Raw genomic sequence first — 16514 nt, forward strand, 5'->3', positions numbered from 1 at the left:
GCGTTTTGCATTAAAATATTTCAGCGAGAAAAACGAGACACAGATGAAATAAGTGTGGCAGAGTCTTATTTATTAAGTCTGAGTGATGAGTATATGGGGGCTCATTATACTGTTCTCTCAACTTTCGTGTAGGCTTAAATTTTTCATAACGAATTTTTTAATTTTTGAAAAACGGCATTCAATTTATTTTTGTGTTCTTAGCTAATATTTAAAAGTAACTTTTTCATATATTTATCTCACAAAATTTCTGTCCATGCCAATCAAGACATCCCTCCACGACAATAACGTGTCAATACGATAACGCTACTGCAGCCGTTTACCCCTGATAACCTTGCGCAAACTCCTAAAAGGCTTAAGCCGGAGGAGCGCGGGCGGAGAGTTTCTAGGGAACGCCTCGACCAGCGAGTTGAGGCGTTTCCTAGAAAGTCACCGGAAATGATTACTGGAGGACTAGGAAGTGGAACTAGTCTAGATTTGTCTATTTTATCATTTCTTGGGGAAAATATCGGCGGGAAGGTCTGTGCCCCGAGCTAGGGTGGGCCGGGAACTCAGTTGGGGCTCCCAAGCTGCTAGTGGGGCCTGGAAACTGGCTGAGAGGCGGGTGGGGAGGAGCCCGGCGCCGCCACTCGCCGCTCGCCTTTTTTAAATACACCGCCTCCTTTGGTGCACCCGGGATTGCTGGCGGGGACGGGGCGGGGCTTTGGAGCCGGGTCCCCTGGGAGTGGGGTCCGCTGGGGTTCCTCCCCCAGACAGGGCTTTCCCTCTGGTATGCCTAACTCCCTCCTGCCCTTCTTATTCCAGTGGTTTACCCATTCTTTATCTTTTCTCACCAGCATCCATTCATGTGTTATTCATTCAGCCAATTCTTAATTAAGCGCCTACTAGTGCAGGCACTGTTTTAGATGTTGGGAATACAGCAGTGAACAAAATAGACAAAAATCCCTGCATTCAAGAGCCTAGGAGCCTATATTTTGGTGAAGAGGAGACCGACAATAAACAATAGACATAGTATATAGGTAACATGCACCATGTTGGAAAGTGATAAAGTGCTACAGAAAAAAAAAAATAGAGGAAATGTAAAGCAAGGTAAGGCATATGGGGATTGGAAGGAGAGGGTAGGTTGCAATTTTAAATAGGGAACCTAAAGTAGGTCTCCTTGGGAAGATGACATACAAGCAAACACTTGAAGGAGGCAAGATTATTTGCCATGAGGTTAGCTTGAGGTGGAGACAACAACTGATGCAAAGGCCCTAAGATGGAATGTGCCTAAGATGGAAGAGAAAGAAAGTCCGTGTGACTGAAGAGGATTGAATGAGGGAGAGAATAGTAGGAGAGGTAATAGGCACATCCTATAGACTTGTATGCCACTGTAACAACTTCAGCTTTTATTTTGAATAAGCAAGAGGGATGGTTAGAAGAAATGCACACATTCTATAGGGCCTTGTATGCCATTGATTATTTTGAGTAAGATGAAGCCCTTGGGAGGTTTTAAGCAGAGAGATGAAATAATCCAACTTAAATTTTAAGTGGACCACTCTGACTGTTGTATAGAGAAGAGACAGACGGAAGGCAAGAATAGAAGCAGTAGCCTTCTAACTGTTAGAAGGCTACTGCAATAATGGGGGGCAAGGCAGGTGATGGTGGCTTGGAGCAAGGTGGTAGCAGTGGAGGTTGTATTCTGAATATATTAACATTTTCAATTTGTCTTCCTGTGCTCCCTCATCTCTCATAGATACCTCAGATCCTCAGTGATTCCTTCTTTTTGCTGCGGTCACGTTCCTTTCTTTTCTCATCCTTTCATCGAATATACAGGAAAAGAAGGTGCGAGATCACAGCTAGCTTAGTGCTGCTCACGAACCCCAAATCCAAGGCAGTGTTTGACACATCGAGCCAAATAGCAGCTGCCCTGTGGGTCAGGAGAGGCACTTGGGCTGACACCACCGAGATTCGTATCCCCCAAAGGAGGCTGGCATCCACCAGAGCCACTTCAAAACTCGTCTGGGCAAAGCCAGAACTGACTTTGGGAGCTGGATCCAGCCAGCAGAGAAGAAACCAGGACAGTATTGGAAGACTGGAAAAGAAAGCTGGGTAAAAAATTGCAACAGGTATGAAGAGGAGGGTCTGCGATATATCACAAGGAGGAAGAAGGGGAAATGAGTCCAGGAAAGGAGGAAAGCAGTGGGAGTGTGGGTGGGCCTGGATTGACCTTGTGGAAGTCTTCTCCTTCTGGATATTATTTTTCATGGATGGCTGGTGATCGTTAAATCATAAATCAAAGTTAAATTTTATGTTGTGTTTTTTATCATAGTTAAAAAAAGTTTTTAAGGGGAGAGAGGAGGGCGAAAGGGATAATTAGGCACGTGTGTGTGGTGATGGATTGTAATTAGTATTTGGGTGGTGAACATGAGAACATGATGTAATCTGTGCAGAAATAGAAGTATAATGATGTATACCTGAAATTTATACAATGTTATAAACCAATGTTACCCCATTAAAAAAAAAAAACAAGAAAAAAAAGTTTTTAATGTAATGAACCCTTTCTAGTTATAGAGTAATTGGATGCTTTTTCTACTTTTCATAAGGTCAGTTAGGGACTGAGTCCCTGATTTTCTCTCCCCTCATAGTATTTCCATGGAAAATCTTTATAGTTGGTTGCAGTTTCCCATATATTTTTCTCTCCTCCATAACCTCCCCGATTTTATTCTGTGCCCTGCAATAGGTTGTAATGTCAGTTGAGAGTCCAGGACCACCAAGCCAGCTGCTTTGGACCCCTGAAACCCAGCTCCTGCAGGAAAGAGGTGAGGCACACAGGGTATTGTGGCATGGGACCTGAGAATGGAGCAGGGACACCGAATGGGTGGGAGATGCTTCCTGGGGCCTGGAAATCTGCTTATTATTGAGCATTTATAGAATGTTTCTGTCATTTCTGTACTAAACTTGGATTAGTATTGAGAGGAGGTAAATTATTCAGTTTCTGCTCTCATCTTAAATTAAATTTGAAAATAAGCAAAGGTTCATAAGAAAAGATTCTACAGAGCAATTTATCAAAGAAATTGATTGCCTTCAATCACTTATTATATGTACAACTTGATATATATGATAAATAGCTTACCTATGTGTACATAAATATTTACACGTATGAAACTTGTGATATAATTCAGTAACTCCTACTCAACCACAATTTTACCAACTTGTAAAGTTTGAGTATGTGTAATTTTATTTCTGGAGGCTTTTTTGGAACCCTGAAATTTTTTAATTATACTGAGAAATAGAAGATAACGCAGTGGCAAAAGAAAGAGTAAAGATTTTGTCATTAAGCTTTGGGAAAAGTAAAAGAATTTTATTATTTAGTGATTCTGGGCATTAAAAATGCTCTTTAGTGCCATATGTGAAGAGAAAAATGGGTAAGCTTTCTATAAGAAGTGACTGATGGAAGTGGGACCCAGGAGATGGTATTTGGGAATTCTGGAGTCATAAAATCAGACCCTGAAAGGCATAGACTTATAGACAGAGGACTAGGCACCTGGACACCCGAAAAATAGGCTTTTTAGTATATCTTACCTCCAAAGAAAAAAAAAGTAAAATACATTTCTAAGTATATTATTGGAACTTCCAGAGGAGAAATCCTGAAATTTCTACTGTATAAGGAATCATAAATGAAAATTAATAATATAGAACATAGGTATTACAAATTTAAGAGAGGTAGAAAATAATGGATATTGCTTAACTTGGGTGCTCATTTTATTTCATGTTGTCAAATATAAAAATATATACATTCTTATGATTCACATCTGATGGAGTCTCCCAGTCCTCCTTTTCTCAAAAGATCTTGAATTCTCTTCCCATAGGTGATTTTAAGGACCATAAATTTACAATTACCTAACATATAATATAAATGAACTAATCTTGTCTCAGATAACTCTGTACACCACTTTAACAAATAGTATCGTTATGGACTGAATGCTTGTGTCCCCTCAAAATTCATATGTTGAAGTCTTAACCCCCAATATGATAATATTTAGAGGTGGGGCCTCTGGGAGGTAATTAGGTTAGATAAAGTCATAAGGGTAGGGCCCCCATGATGAGATTAGTGTCCTTATAAGAAGGGGAAGGTCTCTATGTGAGGACAAAGCAAGAAGGCAAGCCAGGAAGAGAGCTCTTAACAGAACCTAACCACGCTGGCACCCTGATCTAACACTTCCAGCCTCCAGAACTGTGAGAAATAAATTTTTGGTATTTAAGCCACCAGTCTATGGTATTTCGTTATGTCAGCCGAAGTTGACTAAGATAGTTTTGTATTGTTGTTTGAGCATATAGGCTGTCTCCCAAGTTCATTTTTAATTTGAGGGCAGAAGCTGACATTTCAAATTCTGAAGCTAAAAAATAAAGCTTAAGAATAATTAAACAAATACATAGAGACAGAGATTGGATTGGTGGTTACCAGAGGGGAAGGGGGGAGGGAGGAGGGTGAAAAGGATAATTCGGCACATGTGTGTGGTGATGGGTTGTAATTAGTATTTGGGTGGTGAACATGATGTAATCTATGCAGAAATAGAAGTATAATGATGTACACCTGAAATTTATACAATGTTATAAACCAATGTTACTGCAATAAACAAAAAATTAAAAAAAAAAAAAAAGAATCATTGTGTTGATGGGGCCGGCCTGGTGGTGCAAGCGGTTAAGTGTGCGCGCTCTGCTGAGGCGGCCCGGGGTTCGCCGGTTCGGATGCCGGGCGTGCACCGATGCACCGCTTGTTAAGCCATGCTGTGGTGGCGTCCTATATAAAGTAGAGGAAGATGGGCACAAATGTTAGCCCAGGGCCAGTCTTCCTCAGCAAAAAAGAGGAGGATTGGCATCGTATGTTAGCTCAGGACTGGTCTTCCTCACAAAAAAAAAAAAAAAAAAAGAATCATTGTGTTGGTTACCAGATGCTGAGGAGAGGGAGAAGTGGGGAGTTGTTTACTGGGTATAGAGTTTCAATTTTGCAAGATGAAAAACTTCTGGAGATCTATTACACAACATTGTAAGTATTTTTAACACTATTGAACTGTACACTTAAAAATGGTTAAGATAGTAAATTTTATGTTATATGTTTTTTACCACAATTAAAAAAAATTTTAATGTAATGAACACTTTACAAAAAAAAAGAACTACTATGAGTTAACAAAACTTTCCCAATTTGTGAAGAGGATATGGTAAAAGTCCAGCTAGGATATATCCGGAGGGGAGTTTGGGTTAGAGAGGAGGATGTTTTGTCAAAACCTATCCACTGGGGGGCTGGCCCCGTGGCCTAGGGGTTAAGTTCAGCACACTTCACTTCAGCAGCCCAGGTTCGGTTCCTGGGCACAGACTTACACCACTCATCAGCGGCCATGCTGCGGTGGCGACCCACATATAAAATAGAGCAAGATTAGCACAGATGTTGGCTCAGGGCAAATCTTCCTCAAGCAAAAAGAGGAAGATTGGCAACAGATGTTAGCTCAGGGCGAATCTTCCTCAGCAAGAAAAAAAAAACTTATCTAATGGTACACTTAAGACTTATACATTTTACTGTATGTAAATTTTACTTCAAAAACAAGAATATAAAGAAATAATGAACTCTAATAGTTAATGATATGTGTGATAAAGTGTTTAGGGGTAAAGTATACTGATGTCTTCAACTTACTTTGAAATGCATCAGAAAATAAAATGGATTAATGGACAGATACAGGGATAGTTACATGGAGACATATGTGAGAAAGTAAATGTTGCAAAATGTTAATTGTAGAATATAAGTGGCGAATATATGGATGTTTACTATACAGTTCTTTCAATTTTCTTTATATTTGAAATGTTCATAATAAAGTGTTCACTGAAAAAAGCCCAACTGGGAGGTTTAAGTTTGTTGATGTTATAAGGAAAAGAACTGTTATATAAGATTACAGAGCAGAACATATATCTGCTGTGAGCTCTGTGTTGTCCAAGGGGGTTGGGGACTTTTTAAGATAAATAATTATAAAATAACTTGGGTTTTTAGAGTGAGATAATGGAAAAACTGAGTGGTATCCACAGTGACTGAAACACAGCCCTGGTCTTGGTCAAAAGCTAAGAGTAGCCCAGACCAAAGAAGAGTCTTCTTGGGAAATTTCTATGGGAAGAAGCCAGTTTGCTCCTAAACTGAGTTTTGGTAAAATTGGAATGATAGTTTTGGGGGCCTGAAGCCAAGGGGTAATCCTAGAGTCTTACCAATAGGTGACTGACCCCATTCAAGCTTGGACTTGGGGATGTGTTAATGAACTATCAAGAAAGATAAGTCACCATGAACACTGAAGCCACAGAAGGGTTGAGCTGGCCTGCAAGTAATAAAATAGGACCCCATTAATTAGTAATGTGAAACTGTACTTCTCACTCAATCCATATGGATTATACCTAGATGCTTGGACACTCTGAGAAAGTATCTCTTGCATTTTAAAAAGCTGTGTGTACCATTATACACTGGTATGGGGAGGATAGCTTACTGCTAGGGAATTAATAGGAGAAATAATCACGGGGGAAAGTGATTCTTCTCTAATAAGAACAAGGAAAAATTTTTTCTAATAAACTAGTTGAAGGTAGACCAGCCATTTAGTTACCAAAAGAAATAAGGTTTAGGCCTATCCCTAGATATTTCTGTTTCATACCTCCCCTCCTTTCCTTTCCCCCAACACCCACCCCAAGTCTTTTTGGAGAAAATGACTTCAAAATTCAAATACAGGAAGAGAGATTATCATACAAGCTGGTGATCGTGATTCGAGCCTTTTGGGGAGGGAATAAGGTTATTCTAGGATAAAGAGAGACCAGAGAAAAACGTATAGTAGGTGAGAGAGGAAGAATGCACATACGCTTGGTTTGACTGCTATGCCAGGGCCTGATGCCCAAAACTGGAAACCAAGACTAGAGAAATAATGGAGAAGGAGGGTACTCTAAGCCGGTAGACTTAACCCCTGAGTTAGAGCTCAATAAGCTTCTACATTTGGGGAAGAGAGGATGAAAGCGGAAGTTTTCATCAATAATATGCTACATTGACCCTTGGCTTATTTCTCTTCTCTCAGCTCTACCAGCTGCTCAATATCCTGCCTTTGGCAAAGGTGGAAGCCAAGGAAACCTGCCGGGAGCAAATCTCACACTGGTGAGCCAGGCCCAAGTGAGCTGAGGCCCCCTCCATTCTTCCTGAAAATATATCACTGCCTTCTAAATATGGCCTTATTTTCACTGCATTCCCTGACTGTACAACTCCCAAATCCAGATGCTCCCTCTCATAAGGATCATTTTGTTGGGTGATAAACCACTTGTGGATTGTTTCCTCTTTCATTATTTTTTGTTTTTGAAAGCCTATGCTCCCTTTCACCTCATCCCCAAATATATTCCAAACAGTAACAGCCTTTCACTTCTGTAAACCTTCTCCCTACAAATCCTTTTCTTCTGCCTCTGTTTCCTGAGAGAACTATGAAGTTTTCTCCAGGACAGCAGGAACATATTGTTTCAGGAGCCAGTGACATTTGAGGATGTAGCTGTGAGCTTCAGTAGCAGGGAGTGGCAGTGTCTGACCCACGCTCAAAGGCACCTCTATAAAGATGTGATGCTGGAAAATTATGGGAACATAGTATCGCTTGGTAAGGACTTTCCCTGCACTTCGCTTAGTACTTTCTCCCTTTTTTTTTTTAACTCCTTTATTTATTGATGTATATGGGGTCTCATATTGAAAGTCAGAGCCCTCATTCTTTATCATCAGGATCTTCCCCCAAAATTAGAGTTTTGAGTTGCCTCTGTTACATAGCAAGATAATTTTCTGGCTAAACTATTTGCTGTTTCTGATTCTTTGAAATGAGACTCTGCCTGGGTAAAAAGGAGACACTTAGCTTCTGTTCTCCCTGGATTCTTGCCTCCTCATGCCTCTTCTTTTTCATAAGGTGCTCTGTATTCAGCTCCTAGTTATGAACTCTTTCCTAGCGGCCCAAAACAGATGGCCTCCCTGTATGGACTCCCATCCTCCTAAATAGAACAAGGAAATACAACCAAATGATTATTTCCCAGAATCTCTTTGCCCTTCTGAGTATGACTTTTCTGAGAAAGTCCCTAAACCTGTTCATTTACATGTTACCAGACCCCTGAATAAACTCTTTTCTCTACCCAAATGGACATTTCATTCCTGTTTCCATATGCAAACAGAGGGGTCAAGGCAAGTGTTAGGACAGTTCTGTGTTGCTCTACACACTGTCTTATTCCTTCTCTGCAACCAGGATTTCCATTTCCTAAACCTCCTTTGATCTCCCATCTGGAACGAGGGGCAGAGCCCTGTGTTCAGGATCTACAGGACAGGGAGCTCCTGAGCTGCTCCTTCCCAGGTAAGTGATGGAGAAGCTCTCAGTCACCTCCTCTCTTCCATGTGACAAAATGATTATAGAATGTTCGTAGTGATGGGAAATCCATCACTAAGAAGGAAATCCAATCAGGAAACCTTAAGGAAGAGGGAAAAAAACAACAACAACAAGCTATTTGGGCAATTATTCTGTCATTATCTAATTGGTTCTTTGCAACCTATCTAATAGGCTTTTTGCAATTTGGTCCTCAAGAAAAGCTCAGAGAATTCGTCTCCCCTCTATATATCAGTTATTCCAGTGCTCAGAGAACATTGCTTTTCTGCCTCCAGTTTTTTTTTCAGGATCTTCCCCATTTTGAGTCCTGGGCCTTTCACTCGTACCTTTTCTGTTCTTCCTTATTGTGAAGTTAGTTTCTCTCGTGGCTTCAGCTCTTAGCTCTGATGCACATTCCTGCCACATTGATAATGCTAACCCTCACCTCTTTCCTAGGCAGCAGTCTCATGTTTCTAATTCCTGGTTTTTATTTGGATTTCCCATTGTCACCTGGAAAGCAACATGTCTAAAGTCAAACTCATCTCTACCCACAGGATGTCTCTCATTAACTCTGCCTACTTCTACATCTGGTTCTACATTTTTCTCACTTTCCCTTTCTGTTCTCTCTGACCCTCTTGTCTAGTCAGTCATGAAATATTATCATTTCTTCATTCAAACTGTTTTCTGTGTTTGCCCTCCAAAAAAAATCATTCTTTGTTTATAGGCCAACTCCAGCTGCCATATCACAATACTACACTTCCTTTCTTCCTCCCATCCAACAAACATTTATTGAGCAACTATTGTATACCAGGCACTATACAAGGTACTAGAGATATAGAATCAAATAAAATATGGGCCCTGCCCTCCAGAAGCTAATTTTCTAGTGGGGAAGTCGGGTGAGTGAATAAGTGATTCTATAGTACATTATGGTGAGAGTTATAGAGATATGTAGTTAGAGATATGTACCTGGTATATACAAACATAGAAGAGAAGCATCTAAATCTGACCTGGGGACCAAAAGACTGCAGAAGGAATGACAAATGAACTAAGTTATGTGGAATAAGTGAGATCATTTAGTTGAAGGAGGGGAGAGGCATTCTAGGCAGAGGGAATAACATGTAAGAAAGTATTGAGGAGTAAAAGAATATGAACTGTGACTAATTCAGTATGACCAGAGCAAAGGACTTGGGGTAGCCAGTGGGGAAAGTACAGGAGCAGTACACGGGGGCAAGATCATGATTGATGGAGTTTTTGATAAACCACAGACTTTGAACTTTATTCTTATAATAACAGATAAGATTGATAAAGTACTTACTTCAGTGTTGCAAGGGCTTTACGTACATTGACTCATTTAATTATCATGGGTAGTCTAGATCCCATTTTATAGATAAAGCAACTGAGGCAGAGAGAGAAGTTAGATAATCCTCCCAAGTTTGCATAGCTATTAGGTGTCAGAGCTAAGATTTGAACCCAGACAGTCTTACTCCAGAGCTGGGACTCTTGACTGTATGCTTTACTTCCTTTCTGTCTGGTTAACTATGGAGTGCCATTGAAGTATTTTAAGCTAAAGAGGGGCATGATTAGATTTGACTTTTAGAAAGAATAATGTGGAAGCAATGTTGAGGATGGATTAGAGGGGAGGCAGACTGAAGGACATGTGGGGGATATTGAAGTTAGCTGGTGAGAATGCACGTAGAACAAATAAAGAGGAAGGGATAGAGTTAAGAGAAAAGAGATTGATTTGGACTCGTTGGTTGCCAACAGTAGAAATTAACTCAAGCTAGCTTAAGCAAAAGAACAAGAATTTGTTTATTATTCAGGGTGTGTCATGGAACCTAAGAGCAGTTATATATCAGGCTTAAGAAGGGACTGGAATGCTATCAGGCCGCTCTCTCCAGCTGTCTTCTCTGATACTCTGTGGATCTGCTTCATTCTTCTTTCTTGGCAGACTGACATTCTCTGCTTCTCAGTCTAGGTAGCAGAACATTCCCTCCCTTGCACAATATGCCATCCCACGACCACTGGTTCCCAAATTTAATTGCTAACAATCTGGCTACCTTCAGAGCTTGGCCTTACCTGCTCTTACGTCATGATTCCAAAGTCCAAGAAGAGAGAATCTGGCCTAGTTTGAGTCAAGTGTTGCCCAGATATAATGTGCCTTACCCAGATGGGCAGAGTTACACTGCAGAAATATGGCTCTCCAGGGCCCCCTCTTGGAGCAAAGCAGACAGATCCTAAAAGGGAACTGCTCTGGCACTTCAGCACCCCCTCTACAGCTCACTTCACAGGTAGAATTTGCAAAATGTTAACTGAATAAATATGAGAAGGAGTTGAAGATGATTTCCAGTTTCCTGTCTTGGGTGACTAGGTGTATGAAGTTGCCATCCACTAATCTAGGAAGTTCTAGAGGATGAGCAGATTTGTCAAGATTTTTATAAAGTTTCCTGAGTTTGAAATATCTTAGTACTTTTCATTGTTTCAGCCTATCTCAACCTTTGCCGTAACGTTAGCAATTTTTCCAGCGTAGGAAAGTTATTTACTCTTCGAACATCTTAACATTGCTTCACTTCTCCCATCTCATGTATTTCCTTTTCTCTGAACATCTGACATTTTTATTTTCTGGTTTAAGTATCAACTGACAAGTCATGGCCTGAGATGGAGAAGGCAAGTTCAGAACAAGAGGTTTTTGAAAATGAAGAAGTCTGCTGGGTGAAATTTACAAGTCTCCTAAAGGTTGTTTCCCAGGATCCTGAGGTTGGTGAAGTTTGTGTACAAGATGTCAAATTAGAGAGTCAATGGGAAATGCCTATGAGGGAGAAACTGAGAGAAGAGAAAGAAAGCTGTGAGAAAGTGACCTTCAAGAAAGGAAAGAATCAGAAGATACTTAGAAAAAACTTCAATCCAAACTCAAAATATATTCCATATAATAGAGTTCTTATAGAACAGAAACTCCATGAATGTGCCAAATGTGGCAAAAATTTCAGTTGGCATTCTGACCTAATTCTCCATGAGCGAATTCACTCTGGTGAGAAACCCTATATGTGTAATGAGTGTGGGAAAGCATTTAAGACCAAAAATCAGCTTTCTATGCACCAGATAATCCACACAGGGGAGAAACCCTTTAACTGTACCCAGTGTGAGAAGGCTTTCAGTAGTAGATCAGCTCTTTGCCGACATAAAAAAACCCACAATGGGGAGAAGCCTCATGGATGCAATGACTGTGGGAAGGCCTTCACGACCAGGCACCGTCTCAGTATGCATCAGATAATCCACACTGGGGAGAAGCCTTATGAATGTAATGACTGTGGGAAGGCTTTCCAGTTCAAGCATTCCCTTACCATCCATGGCAGAATCCACACTGGGGAGAAACCATATGAATGTGGGGAGTGTGGGAAGGCCTTCAGTGGGCGTTCAGACCTCACCAAACATACAAGAATCCACACTGGGGAGCGACCTTATGAGTGCAACGAGTGTGGGAGGGCCTTCAGCCGGAGCTCAGACCTAAGCAAACACAAAAGAATCCACACTCAGGAGAAACACTATGAGTGCCCTCAGTGTGGAAAAGCCTTCAGCAGCAAGGCAGAGCTCACCAAACATAGAAGAATCCACACTGAAGAGAAGCCTTACAAGTGTAAGGAATGTGGGAAAGCGTTTCATCATAACTGTAAACGCAGGGCTCATGAAAGAGAACACACTGGAGAGAAGCCCTATCGATGTGGGGATTGTGGGAAAACTTTCCAGGATCGGCATTGCCTTACCATCCATCAAAGAATCCACACTGGAGAGAAACCTTATAAATGCTCCGAGTGTGGTAGAGCTTTCAGTGGGAAGTCAAACTTGACTAATCATCAAAGAATCCACACTGGAGAGAAGCCTTACAAATGTGAGGTGTGTGGAAAGGCCTTTCATCATAGTTCAGTCCTGAGGCAGCACAAAAGAATCCACACTGGTGAGAAGCCATATTCCTGCAGTGAGTGTGGCACATCTTTCCGTCAGTGCTCAGCGCTAATTGGACATAAGCGAGTACATACTGGGGAGAAACCTTATGAATGTGAGGAGTGTGGAAAAGCTTTCCGAGTGAGCTCAAATCTTACTGGACATAAGAAAAGAAAACATAGAATTTGGAGAACCCACAAACTTGATGAGAGTGGGAAACCCCTCTCTCCACTAACTGTTTCTCAGACCCTTTCAGTAGTCAATATTTTGACCACCAATACATAAGAGTAATGATTCTGGTGTTTACACTTTCCCATTTCTCCTCCTCCATCTTAGACTGCCCTTGTCTCCTGATTCCCTGACCCCTAATTGTGAGATCCCCAAAGCCTTTCTCCTTGACCTTCCTATTCAGTGTTTCTTCAGTGAGTACATTCACTTCCAAGGCTTTGTCTATCAATAATAATAAATACTTACCAGTGTTTGCTTTGTGCCAGCCACTATTTTAACTTGTTAAATCCATACCACATCCCTATAGGATGAGAAAATTGCATAAAAAGATTAAGAAGCCTGCTCAAGATCACTTAACTAGTAAATTCTGCATAAATGCTCCCCGAATGCTCAGACTTAACCTGGGCAATTTCTGTGTGCCTGTACCACATCTTTTGGATGTGAAGTTATACCTCAGTTCAGCACAGAACATTTTTTTAATTGATAAACATTGATCATTTTTAGCACGGTTTTGTTTTGTTTTAACTTCAAGCCTGAATGGTACTTCTCCATATGGAATCAGGGTTGCTGAGATTCAGGGCGGAAAGGGAGGCAGGGCAAGGGCGTATTTAAAAATTACAGATAAGTAGAAGTCAGCTGTACGCTGCTCAAGTAGCAGTTTACACATGGAAAGAGCGTGAAGCCTGTCCCACTATGTTATAAATACACAAAAATTTCTTCCAACTGTTAATTTCTTAAATATTTGCTGTGCCTATTTGCATGACATAGGAAATCCTGTTTCAAATGTATTAGTAAATTTATATCCTTCTTGTCAAGTCTTTCAGTGTCTCTTAACAGCCTTCCTTTCTCTTTTAAATGTTACAGGTCCTTACTGCAGACAGAATTAAAATAAATACCCACACACAATAAGCCTGTTAAAATAGAAATTGAAAATCCTAGAAGAGGATGCAAATATGTCAGCTTACTTAACATAATGACCATAATTGAGAATTAAATGTAGTTCTAAGTTCCCTGGCTGGTAAAGAAAGAGATGAGCAAAAGGTTACCCAACACTTCTCAAAGGTGTTTTACAGGTTCATGTTTCTTTAAAATTTAAAGTTTGGGAAATGCTGGCTAGGTGAGTTTTTTAATTCTCTTAAAGACTTCTCAGGGCTTGTAAGATGCTAATGTCCTTTCTGAATCTTAAAGGAGCTATAGAAAGCATTGCTTTCCAAAAGTAAGTGACCACAGAATCCTGTTTAGGGGAGCATCTTCATGGACTATTGTTTCATGGAAAACGTTTTGAGAAATGGTTACACATTATCTAAAAATGAAGGACAAGGAGTCTAAGAGATGCAATTTTCTGGTAAATTCCAAAGGGAATTACATGGTTATTATACAAAAGACAGATTAAAACATTGTTCCTTAGGTTCAATTTCTACAGGAAATTAGAGCATATTTTTTAAATGGCCATTTCTTATATAGTTTGTTGATGAAAGCATGTAGGACATAACTCAGTGAAATTGTTTCTATGGAGGATGAAACTGGATATATGGCTTTCAGATGATATATGACTTAAGGACAGAGTTTAGGATATGTCTGGAGAATTGGCAGTGGTTTTCCAATCTTTTTCGAGTTTGAGGACCCCTTATTTGACGATCAACAAATTTCTCTGACACCCTCCCCCCGTGCATGCACACACAACAGTAGTTGTACTTTAGTGCTTGATGACAAAATGTTGTCATGCTCTTCTGAAGAATTTGAGGTTTTGTTAATTGCAACAACATGTATATGCTTTTGGAAAATGTATATACATGTTCAGGGTGTTTATTTTATTCACAGGCTATGATGTGCATTTGGATTTTGGACTCAAAGTCCTGAGCCCAACTTGAGAACCCTACAATGCATCCCTTCATATCATTTCTTCAGTCAGTTTTAACAGAATCTGGCAAGGTGGCAATTCCTGTTTAAATTCTGGACCATCCTGGAGTGTTGATGTTTTGTGTTGTTGATTGGAGAGTCATATTCTTCAGACACCAGTGGACTGGAGGGGTAGCAAGCCTGACATCCTGTTGTGAAAGCTGAGATGCCTTTGTATTGAGCCCAAATAGAATACTTCTAGACTCCAGTGGTATAAATTGATACAACCACTTTGGAAAACAAATAGATATTATCTTGTAAAGTTGAACTTTACCCTACAACCTAACAATTCCATGCCTAGGTATATATCCTGAGAAACTCTCTCACATAAGCACCGAGATTCGTGTACAAACATTTTCATAGCATAATTGTTCATAATAGCAAAAACCCAGAAACAACCCAAATGTTCATCCACAGTATTAGAAAAACAAATTTTTCCATATTTAGATAATGGAATATTTTTCAGCAGTGAAAATGAATGAACTATAGCTGTAAACAGTAACATGGGTAATTAGAAATTTCATGTTGAGTGGAAAAAGCAAGTCTCAGAAGACAACATACAGTTTGGTACCATTTTCATAAAGTTCAAAAACAAGCAAGACAAAATAATACATTGATTAGTGATATATTTATAGGTTTAAATTATTTATTTAAGTAAAGGAATGGTAAACACAGAATTTGGGATAGTAGTTACCTCTGAAAGCAAGTCAGAGTGATGGGATAGGAGAGAAGCACATAAGTTGATGCAAATGTCTTAGTAATGTTCTAGCCCAGAACTGTCCAACAGAAATACAATAGCAGCCACATATATAATTTTAAATTTTCTTCATTAAAAAAGTAAAAAATAAATGAAATTAATTTTAATAATATATTTTATATGTGGCCCAGTATATTCAAAATATCAGTTCAACATACAATCAAAGACACATTAATGAAGTATTTTATTTTATTTTACTTTTTTGTGCCAAGTCTTTAAAATCCAGTGTGTATTTCATTTGTAGCACATCTTAGTTTGTACACTAAATTTTCATTAGAAATATTGTTCTTAGAGCTGTACTTGAATTTCAGAACACTTATAATTGAAAAAACCAATTCATAAAGCCAAGTTGTCCCAAATATACTTAAAAGTTTTCCAGTAACAGAATAGAGAATCCTCCTTTAAATTTAAATTTAAACTAATTAGAATTAAAAATTCAGTTCTCAGTCACGTTGGCCACATTTGAAGTGCTAAACAGCCACATGTGGCTAGTGGCTACTTTATTGGATGATGTAATTCTAGATTTTGAGTGATGTGTTCATAAGTGTTCATTTTAATATTATGCTTCAAAACTTGCTGAATATCTTCTTGAATGTATAAAATATAAGAAAAGAAAACAAAAAATCTAGAGAAGCAATCCAGGGATCCCAATTAGTAGAAGTTCCAAAAGAATGAGAACATAAAAACAGACAGTAGGAAAGTATCAAAATAATCATATCAGAAAATTTGCCAAAGTAAAATTAGTTCCTAGAGGGAAAGTCTTGCCAAGCACACAGTTCAATGAATGATGTAACTTCTACACCAAAACACATCAATGGGAAATTACAAAATACTGTGGATAAAAGATAGTCCCAAAGTTTTCAGACAGAAAAAAAAAAAAAAAACAAATACAAAGGACAAATAGAGTAGAATTGAAATAATCAAAAATAGCACTTGGAGATGATAGACAATGGAACAATGCCTTCAAAATCCTAGGGGAAAATTATTTTTAACTTAGATTTCTATATCAAATGATTAACCCATGTATGAGGTAAAATAAAGATACCTTAAAGACATGAAAGATCTCACGTGCATATTTTATCATATGTTCCACCCAAACAAATGAGTAAAATCAAGAAGAAAAAAAGAGATTTGGGATCCAAGAAACAGACTTTACAGCAGAGGAAGGAAGCAAAGACTTTACAGCAGAGGAAGGAAGCAAAGGTAAGCCCCTGATTCTAACTATGCATGAACCAGTCCCAACTGGAGAACTCTGGAAGTTCTCCAGGGAAAAATATTAACTAATGCATTTGACCAGTTGGGAAGAAGTATTTAGTAGT

General features: G+C 39.3%; 1 protein-coding gene across 2 annotated transcripts; it reads left to right on the top strand.

The window, feature by feature from the left end:
• The first annotated feature begins 456 nt into the window (after positions 1–456).
• ZNF311 (zinc finger protein 311) lies at positions 457–12793 on the top strand. 2 transcript variants are annotated; one of them, XM_058554968.1, is made up of 7 exons: positions 457–1086; positions 1733–2105; positions 2720–2798; positions 7074–7150; positions 7508–7634; positions 8262–8366; positions 11005–12793. In XM_058554968.1, exons 3-7 carry the CDS (start codon positions 2726–2728, stop codon positions 12594–12596), a joined length of 1974 nt encoding a protein of 657 aa, XP_058410951.1. In that variant the 5' UTR covers positions 457–1086; positions 1733–2105; positions 2720–2725; the 3' UTR covers positions 12597–12793. The 2 variants fall into 2 exon arrangements, with proteins under 2 accessions (XP_058410951.1, XP_058410953.1); XM_058554970.1 differs by lacking the exon at positions 457–1086 and adding an exon at positions 1107–1335.
• The last annotated feature ends 3721 nt before the right edge of the window (positions 12794–16514 follow it).

The sequence above is a fragment of the Diceros bicornis genome, chromosome 14 (assembly GCF_020826845.1).
Source record: "Diceros bicornis minor isolate mBicDic1 chromosome 14, mDicBic1.mat.cur, whole genome shotgun sequence".
Lineage (NCBI taxonomy): Eukaryota > Metazoa > Chordata > Mammalia > Perissodactyla > Rhinocerotidae > Diceros > Diceros bicornis.

Coding starts and splice junctions, on each gene's coding strand:
- ZNF311 (XM_058554968.1), top strand. CDS start 2,726: ATGTCAGTTGAGAGTCCAGGACCACCAAGCCAGCTGCTTTGGACCCCT. Junction 2,799..7,073: donor CCAGCTCCTGCAGGAAAGAG/GTGAGGCACACA, acceptor CTCTTCTCTCAG/CTCTACCAGCTGCTCAATAT. Junction 8,367..11,004: donor CCTGAGCTGCTCCTTCCCAG/GTAAGTGATGGA, acceptor TTCTGGTTTAAG/TATCAACTGACAAGTCATGG.